The sequence below is a fragment of the Phoca vitulina genome, unplaced genomic scaffold, assembly GCF_004348235.1.
Source record: "Phoca vitulina isolate PV1807 unplaced genomic scaffold, GSC_HSeal_1.0 scaffold65, whole genome shotgun sequence".
In the NCBI taxonomy this organism is placed as follows: Eukaryota; Metazoa; Chordata; class Mammalia; order Carnivora; family Phocidae; genus Phoca; species Phoca vitulina.
The window spans coordinates 1,866,439-1,892,098 of NW_022589768.1; the positions used below are offsets into that span (position 1 = coordinate 1,866,439).

Consider the following 25,660-nt stretch of genomic DNA (forward strand, 5'->3'; position numbering starts at 1 on the left):
AGTGGGGTCTGGGGCGGCTGGGCACCAAACCAAATGAGGCTCGGGTCCTCATTTCTAACTAGCAGCCAGAGGAATCTTTTAAATGACAGCTTCATAAGCCACTGTTTTTCACTGTGAGCTGCCGAGCAGGGCTGCCCCATCCCAGGACCCGTGAGCACCGCTCACTTTGCAACCTGTGTGAACGGCCCCCCGAGCGGCCCTGAGCACGTCCTGCACGTGGTGGGGAGGCTCCGCACGCGTGACGCTCTCCCGCGATTTGGTCAGGGAGCAGCCCTCCAGTCTGACTTGGTTTCCCCCCCAGTGCAGGAACAGCCTAGATCATGCTGTCAGGACCTCTGCTCTTTGTATCTTTTTGTTTTGTTTTTGTTTTTTAAAGATTTTATTTATTTATTTGACAGAGAGATAGAGAGCACAAGCAGGGGGAGCGGCAGGCAGAGGGAGAGGGAGAAGCAGGCTCTCCGCTGAGCAGGGAGCCCGACGTGGGGCTCGATCCCAGGACCCTGGGATCATGACCTGAGCCGAAGGCAGATGCTTAACCGACTGAGCCACCCAGGCACCCCTCTTTGTATCTTTTTGAATCACTGCAATCCAACGAGAATTCACCATGGGTCACATTGAGGATTCCAAAAGTACATCTTGTCAGGGGCCCCGCGTTGACCAGACAGAGCCAGGGCATGCCAAGTGATGACCGAGAGACACTGTTAATTTTCAGTGAGAGATACGAGGTAAAGCAGGTATTTGCTCTGGTTCTATGTAGGTGAAGTTCAAAGGAAGCATCTTTGAAGGTTCCTTAGGCACCTGGAGTCTCCACAGAGGAGTTGCATCTACTTTGGTGACTAGCACTGGTCCCTCCTCATCCCACAGGTGAGACACTCACCTGTCAGGGACACCTGTCCCCGTGGTGGTGCTCAGGCCTTCCTTCGAGCAAGGTTTGTGTTCAATGATTTTTAAAATAAAGTGTTGGGAAGTATTCTGTGTATTATGTTCTAAATGGCTTCTCAAAAAGCCAAGGGCTTGAAGTAGGTTAACTCTGGGGGCTTTTAGGAAACCGAGGGGCACTGGGATGTGGGGATGTGGCATTTGTGGGGTGCTCCCTCCTCCAGCCCTTCCGCCTGGACTCTGGGAACTGGGGCCTCGTCCTGAGCTGAGGAGGAAGCCAGCAGGACAGGCGTCCGGATGAGATCGACTCACGTCAGTGTTCAAGGTAGGAGGTGGGTAGACATTCACCTCCAGCAGGTGTCTGAGAGCAGGTCTTGCTGGCAGTTACAAGTTTTCCCAGCCACATAGGCCTTTGGGGTACGTTGAACTTTTCCCCAAGCCAAGTGCTAATATCGAGGTGGAGGTGAAGTTTTGAGGATCAGGCCGTGGGTTGGCATGTGCATGGCGCTGCTCAGGGATGGGACCATGGGCAGCCCCAGCCTGCCTCTGGGCTTCAGAGCTCCCGAGCAGCCTGGTGGGTGTGTTATTGGAAGCACCCAAACTTCTCTAACAATTTGTGATGAAATATTTGTAAATATTTTATGTATTTCTTTTCTGTCCTAAGCAGAAAATACATCGATGAGCCAGGGTCATCACTATGGAAATCGGGTTTTGTACTGTATAGTGATTTTTGACTGATTGACTTGTGTCTTGTCATGAATAATCCACAAAATACAAAGGCAGATACTACAGTAAGGGAAAAATAAAAAGATGGCCAGAAACATAAAATGGAGCCAGAAGTGGGGTTTACAAATGCCTCCCGCTGAGACCGGCTGGCTGCCCCGAGCTGCCCCAGCTGGGGCGTTGCCTCAAGCTCTGGGGCCTCTGGGGGTCACGGACGCCCGTACGCTAAGCTCTCTGGTTGCCTTCTTTTTTATTTTCATCATCTCATTATTATTTTAAAATTTTCTTCTTGTTTTGAGTGGGTTTCGGGGGGCGGGGGAGTTGAGAAACATGCCTTTCCTTTCCCCGTTTTTATGACAAGTCCATTATTGGTCTTTTAAATCCCACACCGCGCAGTGTTTCCTTGTTAACTTAGTTATAGAACCCCCGTTCCTGTGTGTTTGTCCTCTGGGTTCTGGGAGAATGACCAGAGTTGGCCACGGAACGGGAAGGAGGGGGCACCAAGGTGCAAAGGAGGTGTGCCCCCCGCAGCTCCTGCCGTGTGTGGGGGGCTCACTTAGAGCGGTGGGTGCCCCCCTGGGTACCAGCTTCTGTCTGGTAGGGGACACAAGAAGGAGCGGAATCTAACCAACCCAAACCCGCCCCAAACGCGCTCCCCATCTGCACAGGAAGCGTTCTCTGCCGTTTCCGAGAATTACCAGCCCCCGGAGGGAGGTTGTGGGCAGCCTTTGTCCCTCGGACCTTCTCTGGGAAGGAAGGGCTCTGGCAGACGCAGCAGGTCGAGGATTCCTGCTCCGTGTATTAGCAGGTGGGACATGCGCATATTCGTGAGCCGTCCTCTGGTTCTCATCTTCTGTCGATTTGGGTATTTGACGGTCATGATGATGATGATGATGATTTTATTATTATGTTGCCTTTCAACGCCCATGGTCTCATCATTATTTTTTACTAGCCTATCATTGGGGTTCTGACTTCTTGATTCAGGAGTTGTACGGAAAAAGTTTTTTCTGTATTTTTCTCTTTTAATTTTAAGACTATCTCTCCTCTCTTGGTTAATTGCTTCTGTTTCTGTTGTTGTCATTTGCATTGGGGTGAAAGAATGCATCCTAGCCCTCATTCACTCTGAGTCCTAAGATTGATGTTTTTTCAGAATTTGTAGAATCTCTTTACATGACTTGTGATTTTTCTCTGATCACCTGTTCTGGTGCTCCGTCCTTTATAGGCGTGAATATAGAGTTAGAGGCCAGGCCGGGCGACCTCCCCTAGTGCATCGGTGAAGGGGTGGGTCGTCAGGCCTCCTGCGTCACTGACTTCCCCTGGCCACCGAGGGACAGAGGGGCTGCTCCATGTCTGTGGAGACGGGGGACTCAGAGCAGAGGGGCTCAGCCTTGGAGGCAGGCATCAGCCACCTGCCAGCCTGGCAGCCTCAGGTAGTTCACCTAAGTGCCGGGAACTTTAGTTTAAAGAAACGGATGATGGCACCTTGCTGGTCGTTAGGGTCAGAGAGGAGGTAGGTGGCACGTGTGTCTTGCTGCTCTGTGGTGGCTGTGAGCCGGCCCCTCTGTTCAGGAGCTTGGCTTCCCAGTGGTTCCCGGCTGTTGTCCACACGTAGGTGCCACCCAGCCTTCCTTGGAGTGAGCACCTCTGGTGTGGCCTGATGGCTGTGATTTATGACCTGCTAGGGCTGAGCCTGGAGGAGCAAGTGACAGGGACGCGAGGGGGCCAGAGGGCAGGTGTGGGCCTAATGCCCTCGGAAAGTGAGTTCATGGGCCCTGAGCCCACGGGTCACCAATCCTGACTCTGACGCCCTGCAAAAATGCCTGGAGGCATTGAACACGTCGGGACATTGGCCCAGAGGGGATTTACTTGTCTTTGGACTTCAGATCTGTGGAGTGAGGGGAGTGTGTTAGGCCCAGACCTGTCTCTGCCAGATCTTCAAAATCAGGCATTCTTACGTTAGAATAAAAACAGCCTGTACAAGCAGACCGTGAGCGTGTAAGCGCCCCATGAGGGCAAACCCCAAATCCTCCCTGTTCATCCTTGTTCCCTGGAGGGGAGGATGTTCCTCCTTCCTCTCTGTCTCTGACGCCTGGGAAGCCTCCTGAGAGAAACCGGTCAGCATGTGGGTGTCACACCGGCAGGGCAAACAGACAGCCCAGCTGAGGGATTTGGTGTGTGACGCTTGGCTCAGATACTCACGTCACGGAAACCCGTAACCTTGCTTGTAAATGTTGCTTTATGTGGGAGAAGTAGCAAGTATTAAATTGTAATGAATGGTTAATGTTTTTATAAACAGGTGGGACGTATTGGCCGTATTGTTTCACATTTTCTTTTAAATCTGAAGAATTCTAATATGTTGTAGAAGAAAGTGAACATAGGCTTCTTTTCAAGATAAAAATACAGATAGAGCTATGGTATTGAAAACATTTGTTAATACTTTATTTTTTTTTACAAGATTTTATTTGAGAGAGTGAGTGAGCGCATAAGCAGGGGGAGTGGCAGAGGGAGAGAGAGAGAGAGAGAAGCAGACTCGCCACTGAGCAGGGAGCCTGACGTGGGGCTCGATCCCATGACCCTGAGATCATGACCTGAGCCCAAGGCAGACACTTAACTGAGACACCGACGCGCCCCAGTTTCTTCCAAGTTTTGATGAAAAACACAATTCTTTTTTTTTTTTTTTAAGATTTTATTTATTTATTTGACAGAGAGAGACACAGCAAGAGAGGGAACACAAGCAGGGGGAGTGGGGGAGAGAGAAGCAGGCTTCCCGCTGAGCAGGGAGCCCGATGCGGGGCTCGATCCCAGGACCCCGGGATCATGACCTGAGCCGAAGGCAGACGCTTAATGACTGAGCCACCCAGGTGCCCCGAAAAACACAATTCTTGACTAACTTTGAAAACTTGTAATAAAAATCCTCCTTTTCTGAATTGTCTTACTTTGGTGCAAACTCCCAAACCATGGTAAATTGTCAATAGGGAGTCAGATGAATTAGGAATAATTAGTTGGGAGCATTCTAGGCCTGAAGGAAGGGATTTGAAAGTTCAGTGTGTCCCAGTGCCCCTTGGCGTCCTGGATTGAATTCAGGAGACCAGGACTGTCTGAGGTGCATCGGGCTTAGGAGGGGGGAGGAGGGATCCCAGCAGGCCAGCTGACCTGGAACCAGGTGCCCGCTGCAATGGTGGTAACAGCTGGGGTGGGGAAAGGTCCAGGTGAGCACCCCGGAGCAGATAAGCCTCCCGGGGTGGGGGGGGGGGCGGAATCCACTTATGCTCAGAACAAAGACAGGAGATCAACCAGCAGCAGATCCCAGATCCCTGAGTTAGCGGCACCCCCAGGTGCTCTTCTTCGTTACCTTTCCTCTCTTTTGGCCTCTTAATCCCAGCCTCTGCCGGTGGGTCCTGGGGTCCCTGTCCCACAGAATGCAGGGACTCCCCTGCCGGTGGCCTGGCCTGCTCTGCCCTCCCCGGGTTCCTGTTGGCCAGAGGGGGAGGCAGATACGTGCGTCTGGGAGGTGTCGTGGTCTGAAGTGTTTGCAGTGACAAGACGATTTCATTGCAGAGCAGAAACCCGGTCTGCGTCTGTCCCTGTTTGAAACTCATCGGCACGCACCTTGTATGAAACCCCTCAGTTTCCGAAATGACCAAACCGGAGACTCACAGTATCGCACATCCTGCCGAGGAAAAGGCACGGCCACAGCAGGGAAAGCGAGGGACGCGCCGGTCGGGAGCACGGGCTGAAACGTGGGCCCGAGGGGCTGGTGTGTGCGAGAGCGGAGCGGGCTGTGGGGACACGTCCCGCCCAAGAAGCGGACGGGATGGCACCTGGCTCGCGAGGCGCTTCTCAGTACTCGTGTCCCGGCCCGCGGTGTTCTCGGCGGCCAAATACAGGCTTCCTGCTGACGACAAATAAGGACATAGCTTTGCTTCGTTGTGTTGATACACAACACAGTATTTTAACTGAAACAGCATGTGGGAGTTACGTCCAGGCCTCACTGTAGCCCGACGTGGGGAGAAAGTGGGGCCGCGCCTGGGGGAGGCCCCGGAGCCACACGGCCGCGGTGCTCCCAGGCGCCAGGGCTGCGGGGCTGGTGTCCCCTGGCCCCCTGTCCTTGACCGGCTGGGGCCAGAGGGCCGTGAGGTAGAATGACCTCGTTAGCGCCTGCCCTGGAGTGTTCAGATAGAGAACTTGGAACTCTGTGATGGTTTTATTCAGGTCACGGGTACCGCGAAAGACATCTGTCCCCGCCGTTCCACGTGCTGTTCTGGCTTCCTTCTGGGGTGATCCCGAGGGTCTGCTTTTATCCCCAGAAGAGAAGGAGGACCACGGAATCGCAGGGCCATACTGAGGAGTGGTTTTCCTTTGTTTTTGCTTTAAAAAAAAAAAAACAAAAACCAAAAATCCGGACAAGGTGGAGAGCTAGGGGGAAGGATAACAAAGTCTTTGGTACAAGGAGGTCAAAATTATGTTTGACTCAAGTAGAGCTGTCACATAGACCCCAGCTTTGTTATCGTCCCTGGGCCCCCCCGAGGCTTACAACTCCTGTCTGAGAAAGAGCGTGGGTAGGACAGTCTGCTCGATGTGTCCAAGAACGCAGTATGAGGGACACGCGTACCTGCATGATCTTGTTTCTCCATGTTACTGGTAAATTCCAATGCCTTTGGGTTTTGGAGATTTTACAATTAAAAAACCCCACATTTTACTCTTTATTATCATTTTATATGACTACTTACTGTTTCTACTCCTATAGTAAAAATCTCACTTAGAGATTTTCTCCAAAGGTAATAATTTGGGGCACCTGGGTGGTACCTGGGTGGCTCATTCAGTTAGGCGTCTGACTCTTGATCTCAGCTCAGGTCTCAACCTCCATGAGTTCAAGTCCTGTGTTGGGCTCCAGCTAAGTGTGGAGCCTACTTAACATAAATAAACAAACAAACAGGGAATAATTAGTACAAGTCAGATTTAAGAAGAATGTTCACTTTTTTCCTTCCTTTTTATTGTGATAAAATATACCTGAATTAGGTAGAGGCTCAGGACACTGAGCACATTCACAGTGTTGAGCAACCATCCCCACCATCCACCTCCAGAACTCTCCATGATCCTCCACGGACACTGTTCCCATTAAACAGAATCTTCACTTTTTTTTTTTTTAAGATCTTATTTATTGGAGAGAGAGAGGGAGCATGAACGGCAGGAGGGGCAGAGAGAGGGAGAAGCAGACTCCCCGCCAAGCAGGGAGCCTGACGCAGGGCTCGATCCCAGGACCCTGAGATCATGACCTGAGCCGAAGGCAGACGCTCAACCAACTGAGCCACCCAGGCGCCCCGAATCTTCACTTTGAAAGCACCATTTACTACACCTGAAATGCTCAGGCCAGGGCGGAAGACCAGCTTGCTTTACGTCTGCGTTAAAAGGGGTGGTAACTCACAATACGGAGCAGCTCCGCACCAGCCTCATTGGGCAGGAGCCCATGTTACACACGAGAGAAGGAAAACCCCGAGCAGGTTGGCAAACACGCAGCCGACTCACCAGTCACAAGGCGAGATTCAGACAGGCCTGCCCCCTTCCAAGGCTGGCTTGGTTGTAATTCATAGAAATCCTTTCTTCCTGCAGTTGAGCCCATATTCTGGGGCCATAAGGTAGCAGCTGCCTTAGTAATTACAATTCTGAGTTAAGTTAGTAACCTCTTAAAGCTCGAGTTCTCTTATCTATAAAGTGATCCATCTGTATGATCTCTGAGGGCCTTTCCATCCCTGTCCTGTGGTTTGCCATATTTCCATAATTGATGCTGTGGACTTTCCGTGCTCTTAAGAAGGATGCGGGGGGGGGGGGATGGAAGGTTCTGGAAGCAGAAGGAAGAGTAGGGACGTGAGGAGGAAGGACACAAGATAGGCCCAAAGAGGGGATTCGACCCCAGAGAGAGGAAGCGAAGATGCCATCGAGGAGGGACAAAGGGCTTCTTCGCGGGGTCCGCCCGAGGAGAGTGCTTACCTAACAGACTTGCATTTTGGGTGTACGCAAACCACCCCGGAGGGCATCCCCAGGAAGAGTGGGGCAGTGCTCAGCCCGAGCTGGGGAGCAGGCTGGCCCTCCGGAGGCAGAGCAGGGGCCGCGTTAGATCCTGCTCGCGCCTTGTCTGGCCATGGAAACTGGAAAACAGCCTGGGGGGCAGGGAGGACCGTCCTCCGTGGGGTTTCGCTCATTACTGCCTTTAATTCTCGCCTCAGGCCTGGAAGGGGGCCTTACACCCCCTGTGCGGCCCGGCAAGTGGGGCCACAGAGCGGTCACCGGTGCAGGGCAGGGCCAGCAGTCAGACCTCGCTCTTCCTTCTAGCCTGCTGTGCAGACGGCCAGCCCCCCACCTTCCCGTGGTCATGACCGTGCACTGAGGAGCTTACAAAGGACTGGTTTTAGCCCAGCTTCCAGGGGGATAATCCCAGCCCCACCCAGGCCACCCCCGAGGACACGGACTTGAACGGCTCACGGGCCCCCTCCCTCAGCTTCGCTTTCCTCCTTGTAGGGAGGGCCTTTCTGGGCAGGGACGCAGGTGACCTCCCCCAGGCTCAGCAGAAAGAGGGCACTGGCGTCCTGGAGGGAGGATGTGGATTGACTGTCCTGGTTCCAGCTTCGCCCGTCCCCGCGGTGGTCACCCTGAGCATGTGTTCGCACCACCAGCTCCCGGACACGGAGATGGAGTGGAGCTCTGAAAAGACACGGCAGCTCAGAAGTGCTCCGTCCCGGGATGTGACCATCCAAGAACTCTCTGGTGACATCGGCAGTTTTAGTGAGGGTGGAAAGCCTTTGTGGTGCGGCGTTCCCAGATCCACGGTATTTGCAAGTCAGTGTCAAGCCGGGCAGACTCACCGACCTGGGTCTCGTGTCTTGTGGACCACAGCTGTTGTGAGAACTCACCTTACGGTGGGATAAAATAATTAGGAATTGGATTCTTGAGACTCCAGTTGTAAGAAATAACCTTCAGCCTTGGTGACCAGGTAGATCATGAAATTAGATTTTATTTAAAGATTTTATTTATTCATTTGAGAGAGAGAATGAGAGCACGAGAGGGAGGAGGGTCAGAGGGAGAAGCAGACTCCCCCCTGAGCAGGGAGCCTGACGTGGGGCTCGATCCCAGGACCCTGACATCATGATCTGAGCTGAAGGCAGACGCTTCACGGACTGGGCCACCCAGGCATCTCTGAAATTAGATTTTTTAAGTTTCTCCCCATCACAGAGATTTCACGAGATGTCTACTTTCCTTTCGGCTGTGTTTCTTGGATATGGAATAGGCAGATCCCATAAGGCTTTATTTGGCCAAGTGTCTGTGTTTGTATTTGGTGGGACAGAAGTGCTATTTATTAAATGGCTTTTTTGGTTATGTGCCCCTGCTAGGTGTTTTACCTAAGCCCGCTCATGTAATGCCCTCAAAAAAGTAGAGTAGGTGGTGTTCTAACCATTTCCAGGTATTTGTGCAGCTGGGGGTGGGGGTGGGGCAGTATTTTCGGGCCTTTCCAACATGGCAGATAATTAGAAAATGCCAGAAGCATCTCAGTTATCATTAGCACAACTCCATGCACAATTCTCCTCAAACAAGTTCAAGCAAATTATTCCATTTTTATTGTAACAGATCTAAAGAGTTGATTTTATATTCTTTAGGACTCTGCCTTTTCCTCTGAAAAGTTATTTATTTTTTTTTAATTAAAGTTAAGTCACGCTGGTCTTGTTTATTTTTGCCGTGACACCGAGACAGCGCTGCGGAAGCAGAGAACAGTCTCGAATGTCAGAAAGAACGAAGTTGTCTTGAGGGTGGGTTTGGGCCGGACACAGAGAACCCTTCCCTGCACCCCCACTTGACATCCCACATAGGAGGAAGGTCCTACCCGAAGGGCGATGCCAGGGAACACACGTCTTGCTGTGTTCGGAGTCTGTGAGTGAATGTAAGGTGTGTTTTCCTGGAATGCCCTTGGTGCCCCCCACCCTTTGTCATCGTCGTCATGGTCCATTCAAGAAGAGGACATGTTATCTTTGTGTCTACGGGTGTCAGCTTGGGTCTGTCCATCTCCGCGGGACCAGGGCCGTTTGGTCCCACCCAGAGCCTCAGCTTTGAGCTGTGCCCGCCTTGCCCCTGGCCCGGATGGCTCTTCCGGGCCCCCGCCTCCCCCCCTTCGGCTTCCTCTGAGCCCTGGCAGGAAGGAGGATGAGGAGTGCCCGGGGCCTGGTCTGTCTGGCAGAGACATCAAAGCAATTTCAGGAAGATTTTTCTTTTGCTTTTTTTTTTAAGGATTTTGTTTTTAAGTCATCTCTACCCCCAGCGTGGGGCTCAAACTCACGACCCCGAGGTCAAGAGTGGCAGTGTTCCACTGACTGAGCCGGTGGGCGCCCCAGGAGATTTTTCTTACAGTGACCGGAGAGTCTGACTTGTGTAATGCCTTCCTGAGATGCTCCACAATTACTTGAGCCTGTATCTTCCCAGACTTATTTTCTAACGAAACAAAATTCCACACGCCCATGGTCTCCTTCCCAGTTTCCCTATTTGTGCCCATCTTCCCAACCCTTAGCTGTAGGATTGTCTTCCGGTCTGCACCCCCCGCCCACAACTTGCCGCGGACACATCTGATCAGAGCAACTCCCAACATTTCAGTCCCACCAGCTGCTTCCTTCCCGTTGTCCCCGAGCGCCATCCTGGGATCTCCTGCGTGTTCCTGACCCTGCCGTCCTGGACTGCACCTCCTTTGGTGTCCCTCTGCTTCTGGAAGTGACCCCTCGCCCCGCCGGCCAGGCTCTGTCCCCTCCTTGCTTGAGCTCCCCTTCTGTGAGTCCTGACCTCCCCCGACCCCCGTCCCCGTTTTGATCGTTCCTTCCATGTACTCTGATAAACCTACTGACCATGATATTCATTTGGCCTAAACTTCGACTTGGTTTTCGTGTTCTTTCTTGGTTTGAATCACATTTTGTTCTTTATTTCCCCAAAGACTCATAACCCGGGAGCACATTGTTTCTCCCCAATTCACTGTTAACTTCAAATGAATGAGGCCACTTTTAATGTTGCATTTGGCACATTTTATTTTATAACCAGTGTTGAGAAAATACCTTGAACATACTCAGGTTAGTAAAACTTCCAGAGGTTATAATTATCTTGTTTATAAATGTCTCTTTTAACCAAATTCTCTTTATCAGAAGAAAAGAAACAAATACACCATTGACATCACCAACCTTTAAGATTTTTAATTTTCTCAAACAGCACTAATGCAATGGATACTTTAAAATGTGTTTCCTTTGCTCTCCACCATTGGAATTAATGACGGATAGAAATCTGTTTGTGAAACATCATGTATAACATAAAAAAAAAAAGTCTAGACCTAGACAGCTGTATTTTTAGAAAAGGAAAATAAGCATGTTTTGGGTGATTGATGCTTTTTTCACCTTCCTCATAATAAAATATAAGGCGCACATTTGTTAAGCTTTGGCTACAGAAAGTAAGATTGGTTTACCATTTTCTGTGCCCATGGTTTTTGGCGGGTCCTGCTTACGCACCTGCTTCCCCTGCGTGGGCGAGGCTTTCACTCTGAGGCTTTGCCCTGAAGTTTATTGGGGTTTCTCAGCATCCCCGACCTCATCCTTCAATTAACATTCACGTTACCTTGTGTATTTATCTTTATCCTACGTCTCAAGACATTTCCACCAGGAATTCTAACTCTGAAATATTTAAAATATCGACTTCAAAGTCCGTGGAACTGTGCCAAGCACGCTTCTTGTGAAGATAAATGGAAATGCTCTCGACACAGGGCAAAGTCAGGGTCCATTAACTTAAACAGGATGCAGTGTCTCGGGGAGGCTCTGCTTCGCGTTTGTAGACAGAAAAGAAAGCCTTACGTTAAAAGGAAAACAAACCGGTTTCACGTTATCAGCGAAGGGCTGGTTCCCACAGGACACGCCCTCCCAGCTCGGGCTCTTGCCTCCCGTGCTGCCGGCTCGCCCGGGCTCTGGGGGCTCCTGGGGCACGTCCTGGGTGCCCTGGGTGCCGACGGGAGCAGAGACCTACGCTGGGGGTGGCCAGCCCGAACCCGACGTCGCTTGTGACGCAGCAAGGTGGTAGGCACTTGGAGAGGTTGGGGGGGGGGTGGATGTAGGTTTCCAGGGTGTGGTTATTCGGGGCCGTGGCTCTCCCCTGGCAAAATTTGGGAGGCTTGGGTTTCCTGCATTGTGTCTTAAGTAAATCTAACCTCACGCCTAAGAAACGGTGCTCACTAACTGTTGTGATCCTCGATGGACCGACTCATCTGCTAGTTTGCAGACAGGAGATTCAGAAGCTCCTACCCAGATCCTCAAGAAGATGCTGAGCTTCGAGGGCATTATCTAGCCGTTGGAATGATAACTATATATGGCATTCAGTTGTGATTGGTCGGAAAACAGCTTTTGGCTGGAGCCACGTTCCATTCAAAGGAAGAAATACCTCTGAGGTACCCAGGGGGGCGCCCGACTGTGGGTACTGTTTGCCTCCCTCCGTGTGGGGCTTACAGTCTCATCGTGGTCGATCGCACACACCGTCACGCCACCGTGTCCTCGGGTGAGTGGTCAGGAGGGAAAGGACCCCAGCAGACCGGTGTTCAGGAGGCGTGTGTGAAGCAGGTGGGACCCTGGAGTCTTCCAAGTAGGGGCTGTTTATGATACAGCGAGGAGTCTAACTGCAGGAGAAGGTTCATTTGGAGAGAAAATAAAAGGTTATAATAGTGAGGTGGGCCAGGTTGTGGAGGTAAATGTGAGTATGTGGACTTTTACCCCAAGGATAGTGGTTTGCCGAAGGGGTGTGATTAGCAAAGTAACATGACACGGGTTTCTTCTTTTCTCTCTCTCTCTTTTATTTTAGTTTTTTAAGCTTTTATTTTTAAGTAATGTCTACGCCCAATGTGGGGCTCAAACTCACAACCCTGAGATTAAGAGTCGCCTGCTCCACGGACTGAGCCAGCCGGGTGCCCCATCTGTCTCTCTTTTTAAGTGAGAAGGGAGATGCCTCCCATAGGGATGGAATGTCGCCGTGTGGCAGCTCAGACGGGTCCGAGAGAGAAGAGGAGGGGTCAGCAGTGGGGGTGGCCAGGCCTGGGGGTTCCCAGGCTCAGCGAGGAGCAAGTGCGTGCAGGATGGAAACCAGGTCAGCTGTCGGGAACTAGGACACCTGCCTCCTCACCAGCCGTAGCACGAGATGCACAAACCCCGAGGATGGGGTGGGACAGTGGGTGGTTTGAGCAGTCAGGGGCCCTCTGGGCCCTGTGAGCCTCACGGGGTAGGGCGAGGCCGTGACGGCAAGCCTTCCAGAAAGACCTGTGAGCCACAGACCGTGGGTGCCTGAGCTGGTGTTCGTGCTCGTTCATGTGCCGGACTGACAGATCCGTTGGATCTAGCACAGGAAGGCACCACAGAGCCGTGGTGTCGGGAACGCCATCGTCCGGCAGACGTCTCAGAGGCAGAAAGGGCAGGACTTAGTGACCCAGAGTTTGTGAGGAGCAGGGGGGAGAGAGGCCTGAGAAATGCGCCCTCATCCCGAAGCCTGAGCACTGAAGGCTGTGGCGATGGGGGGAAGAGGGAAGGCGTTGGGGAGGGAGGACCACGCGTCTGGGGTGGGCGGCGGCGAGCGTGAAGCAATGGGGGCCGTCGGGGAGAAATGCTGGTAGGAAGGGCCGGGCTGAGCTGAGGGTCAGGGCAAGAACTCGGGTTAGAAGCCCCGCCGGCCGCGTCCTCGGCGCGCGGAGGGTCACGGCGCCCTTCCTGTGCGGCAGGTGCCCTGCTGGGCTCTGGCGCTGGGCGAGGCCCCCAGGGGAGCGCACGGGAGGAGAGGGGCCTGCAGGGCGGGGTGGGGCCCCGCGAGGTGGGCCAGGAGGAGCAGAAGGAAGGAGGGGGGAGTAAGTCGCCGGCGCGCTAGGATGGGCCTGAAGGGCCACCCCACACCTTTCCCCGACGCCCGCTCGCTTCGGTCTTCACACCGTGGGAGGTAGTGACGCCTTCCCGACGGGCACCCCGCCACCCGTCCCGACCCCCAGCGGCCTCCGTCACCAGGCGTGAGGGCCGAGTTTCCCTTGGGTTTTTATCAGAGCCCACCCAGCCTTTGCCCCCGTGGCTCGGTGCCATCACTGAGAGCTGGCGCCCCAGTTCTCCCCGACTCGGACTCGCGTCTGTCCCCGTGCGGGCGATTTCCTGTCCTCTCTGCACCTGCTCCGCAGGTCCCCCCCGCCCCGTGAGTCCGGACCTCTGCGCGGCGCTCCCTCCGGCTCCGGTGGCGGAGGCCCTGCTGCCCGTCTGTGCCCGGGCTCGCTTGTGTGTATTTGGCTTCCCTGTCCTGCCCGCGGCCTTGCTGAGGCCGCCCGCCCGGCCCCCGGGACCGGGTCCGCCCTCGCCTCCCCACCCGCGCGGACCCGCAGCTTGCCCGGTTCTGAGCCTCTGTTGCTTCTGCCCAACGCAAAACCGTCAGCTCCGGGTGGGAGGGCTTCACGAATGCTTCATTTTAGAATGGAGGTGTAGGACTTGGGGACCGGTGATGTTTTTGAACGAATGCTTTTCACTTGATCCTGCCGTTTGTTTTTAAAGCTACGATCTTAGAATGCCCTGTTTCACACGGGCTCCGTAAGTAGATTCCGTTTACTGGCTCTGTGTTCCCTCTGTCTTTTTATTTAACTTGGGACCTAAAGGGGCTTTAGGGTCTGATCCTACACTTTTTACTCCATATCCATCAATGTGTAGTCTAGGAATCCACAAACCCACTGGAATTTCTACGCATGGAAAATTTTTCAGTCAGGGAATTTACGTTTTTTTTTTTTTTAATTCCCAAGAAATTCAGATACTTCTCAGTTTGGTACCATTGGTATAGAAGTTACCAATCTTGTACCTTTAGTCTACCAAAAAGAAAACCCATGGTGGTACGGTGAAGAGGACACACTTTAGTGTCCTCCTCCTCAAAGGGGAACAGGGACCCCTTACATGTGCCACCGAAAATCTTTGATACCTTGAAAGAAGTACTTGTCTCCTCACCCGGCCCCTTCCCTAGCTCCTCATTTGTTGTCACATAGTCTAGTAAAGACAGGAAAACAGTAGGAAAGTCCCGAACATAATACTCACCAACATGAACATTGGACCAGCACTCTACAGTTTGCAAAGCCCTTCCAGCACAGGAACCCTGGCACCGAGCGGAATGCTTACCAACCCTTTGCGGAAAGACCTGACAATATTGCTTCCATCATTGATTGTTTTAAACAAGTCAGTACCTAATAATTAAAGGAAATTAGAGATTAGAAATGAGGGCTACCTGGCTGGCTCAGATGGTGGAACCTGTGACTCTTGATCTTGGGGTTGTGAGTTCAAGCCCCACATTGGGTGTAGAGATGACTTTAAAAAAGAAAAGAAGAAACGAAAAGTCTCACCACCTGAATGAAGATAAGCATCACTCCCATTTTAGTATATTGATTTCAGGTCCCTTTTCCATTTATAGCTTTTGTTATAAGGAATGTAATTGTGACCCTGATTTTGTAGAGTGCTTTTTACTGAACTTGGTAGCATGAGTTCTTCTCACACTGTCTTCATGAGACATAATTTTAACGGCCTCATGTTTGCTTACGAACTTTATTTTTAGCACAAAATCTACCATGAGTTGTAACAGTCTTTGTGAGGGCTGTCTCCATATCTGAACTACCTGGTGAACTTTTTTTAAGATTTTATTTATTTGAGAAAAAGAGAGAGAAAGTCAGAGAACAAACATGAGTGGGGGGCAGGGTGATGGAGAAGCAGACTCCCCGCTGAGCAGGGAGCCCGACGCGGGACTCGAACCCAGGACCCTGAGACCATGACCTGAGCTGAAGGCAGACGCCTCACCGACGGAGCCCCCCAGGCGCCCCTATCTGGTGAACTTTTAAACAGTATTTTTTTGTTGCAAAATAGATCAGCCAGATAGGAACGTCCCTAAAATGTGAACGTCCAGCTTTGTGGACAGTAGAAGGAACAGTATGACCAGACGTAGCCTGTAAACCGAATTCCACAAGCCCCCATCCCTCACCGCCGTCCGTCCTCGTAAGACTTCCCTTCCCTGCTCTGCCTTCTGGGCTGATGACCCGATTAACTATCCCCCGACAATACAGCTTCGTCTGGGTGGGTTTGCGTTTCTGCAAGTGGCGCCATAGGGCATGTGTTCTGCTGTGTCTGCCCCCTTGGCCCCCCAGCATGGCTTCCGTGTCCACCTGGCCGCCGACGCTCGTCAGGGCTGCCTCGGCCGTGTGGACACGTGCCCACACACCGTCCTGCGTGTGTTTCTTGGTGGACGTGAGTGCGTCTTGCTGTGATGTACGTGCCTGGGAGTAGAATTACCAGGTCACCGGGTGCGCGTTCCTGCATCTTCTCTTCCACGGACGGTCGCCAAACGTTTCCAAAGTGGTTGTGTCCACTTACCGCCCCATCAGGAGGGAAGGAAAGGGTCTGTGGTTCGCCTCTTTGTCAACCCTCGGTACCGTCCACCTTTAAATTTTTGTCGGCATCACATGATGGTTTTAATTTGCATGTCCCTTTTTCCTAATTAAGCCAGCTGTCCCCTCCACCGCCCTCCCTGCCATTTTAGATTTCTTCTTTTATAAAATGCCCATTTTGTAAAATGCCATTTTTGCAGGGCTTGGTTGTCTTTTTCTCACTTTGTAGTAATTCTCTGTAGATTCTAGAAGTGAGCTCTTGGTTGTGTGGTATGGCAGGTGTCTTTCCCATTGGTGACTTGCCTTTTCACTCTCTCACGGTGTCTTCTGATGAGCAGAAGTTCTTGACTTTAATGTAACATAATTGTGTTTTCCCTTTATGGCTAGCGTATTTGTGTTTTACCTGGTGAAGTTTTCGAGTGAAAGCTTGGAGTTCAGAGTGCTGGTTGTGACCAGGGACTTGAGTCTGCACCTGAAAGCTGGGATTTGTGCAGGTTGGTCCTGGGTGTCGGGTGCGGGCCAACAGGAAGCCTAGGAGCCAAGTGTTCCGGCGAAACAGCCCCAGCCTCTCTGTAAGATCGCAGCGTCCAAGGATGGACGGATTCGGGACCTCCTGCCCCACCGGGCAGGCCACGCCCCTGGGGTGTGGGCTCATTGCTCCCTTCTTTGTTCCGTGGGGCCCCGAAGTCCAGGGAGGCTTGTGTGGAAGCCAGGATCCTGACAGCATAGGGATGCTGGATGGAGCAGAGTTAACACTTGCTCATCGCTGCACTAGGTTATCCTGTGTGATCCTCACCAGCCAGTGGATCGGGGCACGGGGGGTGGGGGGGAGGTCAGCATGGTGCCATGCTGACCGGGAGGGCCCGCACTGGGTTTCCTACCTTCGGTATTAATTGTCTCTTCATCCTCGGCCCTTAGTTTCCAGTTTTCTCCTCCTCTTATCTTTTTCTTTCATCGATGACTCATCTGTTCGTAACTGATAGCAAAGGGAGGACCCACGCTCCAGATGTGGGGTTTCTTCTCTCTCTGGGTGTTCTCTCCCCCCCGCCCCCACCTCCCCATCCTGTGAAGTAGCCAATGGCCCTTGTGCTTTGGGGGGTCAGAGACAACTTTAGGAATCTAATGAAAATTGTAAAGGGAGGAGGAGACCCAGTCTTACATCTGCTCCCCTCAAGGGTCCCTGAGCCCTGGGTTGAAAACTCCTGCTGGAATGGGCCTCCCCGTCCACGATGGAAGGGGAGGGAGCTGGGATGGCTTCCCCTCGTGGAGGGCATTTTTCTGTGCGGCGGTCTGCTCACACACTACAGATGCTCCTCTCTGGGTCTCTCGTCGTTCCGGCCTCACTGGGGGCTCTCAGACTTAGGGATTTGGGGTCCAGGGTGCGGTGGCCACCTGTTCCTTGCTCAGATCTCTCCCTCAAAATCCTTTCTGCTGATCATTTTATAAAAGCGTCTTCCAACTGCTCCTGCCCCAGGCAAGGACCCCCGAGACCTTCACCCTGGGACACTCTTCCAAAGGCACAGTTGCATTGGGTGGTGCTAAGTTCCAGGGGATGGGTCCGCACAGACACGTCCCTCTAGAAAGAGAGGGCAGGTCCGGGTTCTGAGCACCTGTGTCTGCAGGAGGACAGAGCATCTCTTTCTTCTGTTGGTTTTTTTAAAATTTTCGTACTCTTCTGTTCCATCTTGCCTGTGGTTCTTTTTTTTTTTTTTTTTTTTTAAGATTTTATTTATTTGAGAGAGAGGGAGAGGGTCAGAGGGAGAAGTAGACTCCCCACTGAGCAGGGAGCCCGACGCGGGGCTCGATCCCAGGACCCTGGGATCATGACCTGAGCCGAAGGCAGACGCTTAACGACTGAGCCACCCAGGCGCCCCGTGTATGATTCTTAATAATCCCCTATCTCCCTGCCCCCTTGGCACGCTTCTGTTGTCCATCCTGCATGTCGCTGACTCTTCTCAGAGCATTAACTTTGTTCCTGTCACCTGCCCTTGCCTCCCGTGTCCCTCCTCGTCTCCAGGACAAGCTCTGACCCTTAGCACATTCATGCTGCTCCCAGATGCGCCCCCCTGAGCTGCGCACTGGACTCTGCACCTGCTCCTTGCTTTCCCGCACTTTCCCGAGCTGTGCCGTGTGCACCTGACCCTGCTCGGGGAGAAAGTCCCCCTTATCCCCCGTGTGCTCAGGGCCTGTCTGCCCCCCCGTGGCACAGCTCCGATGCTGGTTCTCCATAAACACAGTGTGTCCCCTCCAGAAATAGCCATTCCCTCCCTGAATTCCTTCTAAAGAACCCCCGTTTTCCTGTGGCGTTTTGGGGAGCTGGGGGGGGTGGGGAGAAAGCCGGGCTGAAATCCTGCCGTCCCCTCCATTCTTGGCTGCCGGTTCCTGTCACTGAAGGCCATTATCAGAGCAAACTTCATGTGGCCCTGGGAGCGACGGTAGGTATTTATGCCGAAAAGCGAAATTGTTGATCACGGGCTTCAGCTTCACCAGATGATAAGGGATGATTTTCCCAGGTGCTCGTACCGGTTTGTACGCCCACAGCGGTGTGACGGAGCTCCCCTCCCATGTCCTTGCTCTCCCTTGACCTTGTCTGACATCTTCACCTTCGCTGCATTCTTCCGCGTGGGCCAGGACCCCCCCACCCCGTGACGTCCGTCGGCTTCCCGCCGAGGGGGGGGGGAGAGCACACCCTTCTCTCGAAAGCTGCACTCGCGTCCTTCTGCTCGCGTTCCTCTGGCCAGAGCTCGGCCTGTGCACACGGCAGGCGCGGGGACCGGGAGTGTGGCCGGCACCAACTAAAGGCCCAGAGACGGTGGCTCGGGAGACCGCTCAGGAAGGCTCCGAAGGGGTTAGCCCCAAGCAGAGGCTAAAGACACTAGATTTGTCTCCAGATTAATCGTCTCTCAGTACCTTTGTCTGATAAATGTTCGTACCTTTCATGTTTTATTAAAACCTCACTTGAAGGGCTCTTCATAAAACTAGTACAATTGGCCAGACGTGCTTTTGCTTTTACTTCAGAAATATTGAAATTGGTGATTATCAGAGAAACTCTGAAGAGGGGAGGATAGGAAACGAGAGGACTCTGGAACTACGAAATGGGACTTATGATGCATCTGTTTCTTAACTCCCACCCCTAAACGTGTTGCGTTCATTATTTTTAAAAAATGTCGTGGAAGACAGAATCCCAGCCCCTTCCTCCTGAGACGGGCCCCTGACATGTGTTTGTGTGAAGTTCACGTTTATTCTAAGCTCAAGTGTACAAGTTAGATGATGTCTTTTTAAACCAGGAGCCGTGGGGGTTTTGTGAGTTTAAGCTGTCACGGTTTTGTCCCCCTTCTGTCTTCCGTCCATTAGCTAACGGCGAGCACCCCCTGATTTCTCTCCAGGTACGGCGTGAGTCCTGAGAACATCATCCTCTATGGCCAGAGCATCGGGACCGTCCCCACGGTAGACCTGGCCTCGAGGTACGAGTGTGCCGCCGTCATCCTCCACTCGCCTCTGATGTCGGGGCTGCGCGTGGCTTTCCCGGACACCAGGAAAACGTACTGCTTCGACGCTTTCCCCAGGTAAGCTCACACGTGTGCAGCAGGTGCCGGGGCGCCCAGTGACCCGGGCTCAGGTGCCACCGCAAATGGCGGACCACTGATCATTCTTTCCTGAATGCAGCCACGCGTCAGACCCTGTGCTGGGCACCTTGGGGAGGTGACGGTGACACCAGCCAGAGACTTGGTCCTCCGGGCCTGACTCATCTGTAGAGCTTTCCCGGATGACGTGTAAGGACCTTGCTCGTACTGACATCCAGGGTTAATGGACTCGGCTGTACGTGCAAGATGAAAACAAAAGTGCCCACACGTATCCTGAAAAAAGTACCGTTCCAGATTCGCTCGTTCACGCAGATGGGCGTGTATGGTGGAGTTGCAGAGAGCTGCATGCAAAATGCATGATGAGGCACTTAGCGGTCTGCACACGCACACAAAGCTGCAGACGTGCTCAATTTTAGAACCTCTTCCTCCTTCGGTGAGACCGTGCAGGTGAGGGGAAAGGGGAGGTGAGCTGCAGGCCAGAACTTCTGTGCTTTGGTGACAGGCCACCGTCCTAGTATCAGGGAACACGGCCCTGGGAGCCCTTCGTTCCAGCCTGCTCCCCAGCTCCTCCCACAGGCCTCCTTGCCTGTGGGAGCACGTGGACGGGAGCCCACGGCTGGATCCTCCCGGCCCAGGCCTGCTGTTTGCTCATCCCACTGACGGAAGGAAGGGAAGTGGGTCATCACCGTGCTCTAAATGCCAGAGCAGCGAGCTAGTGGTTTCTTGAATACCTCCGTTTGAAAATTTTACTTGGTTTTTTTTTTTTTTCTTAAAATCCGAGTTGAGGACAGTGTTTTCCACAAAAACAATTTGCCCCCTAAACTTTTCCCATTGTGCGTTGCTAAAGCAAGTCTGAGGCCGTTAGGGCAGGACCGGCCGGCTCGTGTTGCCATTTTGTAGAAAACGCTCCCTGCAGGAGTAAAGCCCAGTCTCAGGATTTTGATCGACCCACTCCTGGCTGTCATTCTGCTCTCGCCGGGGGGAGCGAGCATCGCTTGGTAACGTCAACATCTGTCACACAGCCTGTCCTCCTGCAACAAAAAGAAGCCTTCTGTTAACACGTCGGGTGACCTTCAGTTCCGCGCAGCTGGCCCCAGCACTCAGGGCAGACTCCAGCTTCATAAGAAAGTTGACCTAGCGGCGAATTCCGGCTGCCGTGGCCGGGCATGCTAAGTAGGGCGAATGTGCAGCTCAGATGTGGCCATGTTTGTGCCGAATGGGTAATGAGAGGCCAGTTTGTGGAAAGGGAGACGTTTAGCGTGTTTGTGGGAGGGATGCTAGGCGTTACCGTGGCGACAAAACGCCTAGGTTGTTTCCTGACTCTTAAATTAGCATACACCTTAAAATACAGCCATGGCAACTAACCGCAGCTTATTAATTAACTGTCAACCAGCAACCGGTCTTCCCTGGGTCTGTCTGATCCACCAGGCGTAGCGCTAAACAGCTCCCCCTGCTCCTCACCTCACCCCTACCATAGGCTTCCCAGCGGCCGGGAGAAGTGGGTCAAGTCACAGAGTCCTCATTTTACAGATTAGGATGCTGAGGCTGACCGAGGTAAGCAGTCTGCTGAATTAAGGTAGGGGTGTGGACACCGCCCCGAAGGCCGTCCATCCCTCCCGTGCCCTGGAGCGTTAACACGGTAGCTCTTGAACCACGAACAGTCACACGGACCCTCATCGTTAATTGAACTCGGTAGACGTTCTGTTACGGGGACCGTTGCTACCAAGTGTCAGAATTGTCTCCGTTTGCGTTCCTCTCTTTGAAGGAAGGTATTTCCCGCTTCCTTTCAATATTACCAACAATGCGAGAGGAGCCCTGATCCCTGTTTGGTTTGTAGCTTCTTTTCCTTTACCTGCTTTCCACTTAGACTCAGACGCTCACATTTAGCTTGAGATGCACCCTCAGGCTGTAGAGATTCTCCTACTGAATTGTGCAGCATGGAGCACAGCCCCAGGCCCGTTCTGCCAGTACGTATCTTTTTAATTGAATATAATTGGACTCCCACATTCTCAGAAGAAGTCTCGTTAACATGAAACCGGAGAAAAGCGGGTTTCTAAACACGACTGCTAATCTGGGGCATTGCATATGCCGCCACCCGAGGCTCTGATCTTGGCCAATCCCACGGCCGGTGGGGTTCTGCCATCTCCCTGGGGTGTCCCGAAGTGGTGGGTGGCGTCGCGAGCTGCTGGTCAAGGTTCTGTGACAGTTGTCTGTAGGTCTCTGGGCGGTGCCCTTGATGCGAGGGGTTGTTACCTGCCCAAGCTCGGGCCGGCGGTGTTCATCCCCGCTGGCTTTGGTGCCCTCCTCGCTTGCCCGGAGCTGGGCTGTCCTGTCTCCTGTGTCCGCTGGAGACTCAGGTGTTTTTGTATGGAAAGCACAGAGCACCTGGCTGTCGAAATTGTTTCATCAGTGTTAGTCGTTCCTGTGAGCAGCGGGGTCCCTGCAGGTAGTTGCCCTTGGTATCCTTTCGTAGCTTTGGCTGGCATCAGACACAGAAAGAGCAGTCACCGGAGGGGGGCTTCGGTGCCAGGACAGGTGGCCGGATCCGCCCGTCCTGCTGCGTCCGTAGGTTAAACAGCGGTCCCCTCTGGGGGGACATTGCCTGCATGCCCTGCCAACAAGGCTTACGTCTGGAATTCCTCTTTGGGAAATGTTTTCAGAGCCTGCAGCACATTCTTTTGAAGATCCTCAAATATTCATCCTTTGAGGGTAGATTCCGTTCTCATAAACAATCCGAGATCACTCAGACTCCAAGCTAGGCATTGCATTATGTTTTCAAGCGAAGTAGTACAGTTTTTACCAAAAAAAAATGAGGCATAAGCATTTATGAGATGGGGTTTTGAGGATCTTTTGAGTCGATTCTGAAGTTATCTTGCCAAGAAGACTGCAAACGCAGGCAGCCGAGGATTAGGTGTTCAAGCTTTCAGAAGAGACGCTCTGTCGGACATGTCAAGTTCTGGCCTGTTTATTTATTTATTTTTTAAGAATCCTCTCTCAAAAATATGAATATATCAGAAATATTAGCTACTGGATTATTAGTCTGGTGGCTTTTAGGAGTTCTGTTTTTAATAACATACTTTAACGAGCACGCAATGGCCAGATGCAGCGTGGTGTTCTTGACTGGATCCTGGAACAGAAAAAAGGCATCTGTGGGAAAACTAACAAAATCCAGGCAAAGTGTGGGGTTTTGTTCATGGTGGCGCCTAGACACTGGCTTCTCGGTTTTGACAGACATGTCCTGGCAATGTGGGGTGTTAGCCTTACGGGAGACGGGCCGGGGGCCAACGGGATCTCTGTTATCTTTGCACCTTTCTTGTAAAGCCAAAATTATCCCCCCAAATTGAAAAGTTTATTTAGGAAAAATAAAAAGAATCACTAGAAAAACGAGGGAACCCCCCCCCCCCCCGGTGTTACCGTCAGGGACATCAGGTGTGACATGCGCAGTCCGTGGTCGTCACTAACGGAGCCCTCTCTCTCCCCGCCCCTGTTCTGTTCTGCAGCATCGACAAGATCTCTAAAGTCACCTCGCCTGTGCTGGTTATTCACGGTACAGAGGACGAGGTCATCGATTTCTCCCACGGCCTGGCCATGTACGAGCGCTGTCCCCGAGCCGTGGAGCCCCTGTGGGTTGAAGGGGCTGGGCACAACGACATAGAGCTTTACGCACAATACCTAGAAAGACTAAAACAGTTCATATCCCACGAACTGCCGAATTCCTGAAGGAGACACCGTGATTTTACCTCACTTAACTGTGAACACACGAGTCCTCTGTTTTGCACATGCTCGAACTGGAAAGCGGTCATGGCAGGATCACCTGGAGGAGGTACCCGCCTCTCGGTGTTCTGATCAGAGACCTGAGCAGGTCCCCGTCTTCTGTCCCTCGAGGTCGTTCTACTCCTCACAGCACGCGGCACCGAACGGTGGTGACACCCAGCGTCATTGCCTGGCGGGAATGGGGATGAGAGCTGGGCGCGGGCACGGTCGGTTTGCCCGTGCTGTGTAGACGATGCTCACATCGGTTGCTCGGCCGTACCCACGGCTGACGATTCATTCCCGCGGGACTCAGCCCTCTCTCCACCAATGTTCTCAGTACTTGATATGCAGCTCTTTTTCAGCCTCTGGATTCATGGGTTCGATCCATTTGTGAAGCCGTGATCGTGTAACTGGGACACTAGGGTGATGAAAATTCCTTTGTTAAGTTTCGTGACCATGCCGATCTCCCCCCCCCCCCACCCCAACAAACAAATCAATGGAAGGGTAATTTACTGGAACTATCATGAACAGCTTCATCAACTGGAACCATATAAATATAACTGGAATATTCTTAAAAGGAAACTGGGGTTTTTTTAAGTGTAAATTTATTACTAGTCAACAGAGTTTTAATATTTTGATTGTCTGGTTGGTCTAACAAAGAGCCTAGCCAACTTTCCTTCTGTGAAGTCCTCCTTGTAGGCTTTTTTAAAGTACTGTACATATTTGCAATCACATTGTGCATAGATTCTTAATGGGTACTTTTCTTTTGTCAGGCTACCACAATGAACTGCAGATCCCTTGTTTGTAATGTAAATGATTGAATACATTTTGTTAATATGTTTTTATTCCTATGTTTTGCTATCGAAAAAAATTTTATAACATTTCCAAGACAAAAAAAAAATGACAAGTTTATGCTTTGAAGAATTTATGTAATGAAAATTTCACTAAACTAATCTTTTTAGTTTAAGAGTTCTTTGGGTTTTGACATTAGAGTCGCACCAAGTAAGCATCAGGCACGTCCGATGCTTCACCATCGCTACACGACTCATTCTGGGCGGGGGTCTGGGGTCGGGGGGTTTCTTTGGTTTTATTTTAATTTTTCTTTTCAAATTTAAAAGCCTTAAATGTACTGTAAGCCTCAGATTGTTGTACAGCGGGATTGCGGTTGATTCCAGTTTGTGTGCTGTGCTTGGATGCACAGCAGTCGGTCATGGAATAAAGGATGCATGGATCAGAACGCGCAGCCTCCTGTGGTCTTTTCCTCCGTCTCTCCTCCATCAGAGAAAGTAGCGAATGAGAAAACACTTCACGTTGGTTGAAGCAGAAACCCTTGGGGCTTACAGATTTTCTGCCTCTCTCAAGGTGTATGCTTTTGTTCTGTAAGAGACCCGAGGTTCCATTTGGAAGAAGCCAGGTAGGAAGGGAGGGAAGGAGGAAAAGAAGAAAAGAAAAAGGTATAAGAGGGGCACCTGGGTGGCTCAGTCGGTTAAGCGTCTGCCTTTGGCTCAGGTCATGATCTCGGGGTCCTGGGATCGAGTTCCGTGTTGGGCTCCCTGCTCAGTGGGGAGTCTTCTCTCTCTCCCTCTGTGCTCTCCCTCTCTCTCTTTCTGTCTCAAATAAATAAATGAAATCTTTTAAAAAAAGGAAAAGGTGTTAAGACATGGGAAAAAAGAGATGAGCATGTTCTAACGCCAGACTGTTATGGTGGCTCCACGACTCACTAAACTTTCTGAAAACCATTCAAACGTGCACTTAAAAGGAGTAGATTTTATGATATGTAGATCACACCTCAATAAAAAAATCTAAAAAGAAATAGCAAATAAAACTACTATTCTCAGATTATGATTGTGTAGAACACCTGGAAGTATCTACAAATTATTTGATGTAATAAGAATTTAGCTAGGTTGCTGGACATAAAATAAATACACAAAAATCTTATTTCTATAAATCAGTAAAAAAATGTTTAAAAGTCCACACAAAAAAGGGGGAAAATATCATTTACTGTAGCATTAAAAAATATTAAGTACCTGGGAATAATCTAACAGACCATGTACAAGACACATCCTGGAGAGAATTATAAAACTTTTAAAAGACATTAAAGAAGACCTGATTTAATGAGAGCTATACCATGTTAATGGATAAGGAAGCTCATTTTTAAGCCCTCCAAAAATAGAGCTGTAGGATTAATAGGATCCCAGTAAAAATCCCAACGGGATTCTTTGTGGAACCTGATACAGTGAGCCTCAAGTTTATATGGGAGAACAAAGGGCCAAGAATAGCCAGGGCG

The 25,660-nt window shown here is 51.6% G+C and overlaps 1 protein-coding gene across 1 annotated transcript in view; it reads left to right on the forward strand.

Annotated features, from left to right (window-relative positions):
* ABHD17C (abhydrolase domain containing 17C, depalmitoylase) overlaps positions 1-24,790 on the forward strand; it is a 65,461-nt gene extending 40,671 nt beyond the window's left edge. Inside the window, exons 3-4 of the mRNA XM_032391914.1 lie at positions 19,423-19,602; positions 23,121-24,790. Coding sequence (XP_032247805.1) covers positions 19,423-19,602; positions 23,121-23,340 — 400 coding nt within the window. The 3' untranslated portion in view covers positions 23,341-24,790. The remainder of the gene's footprint in view (positions 1-19,422; positions 19,603-23,120) is intronic.
* Positions 24,791-25,660: the final 870 nt, after the last annotated feature.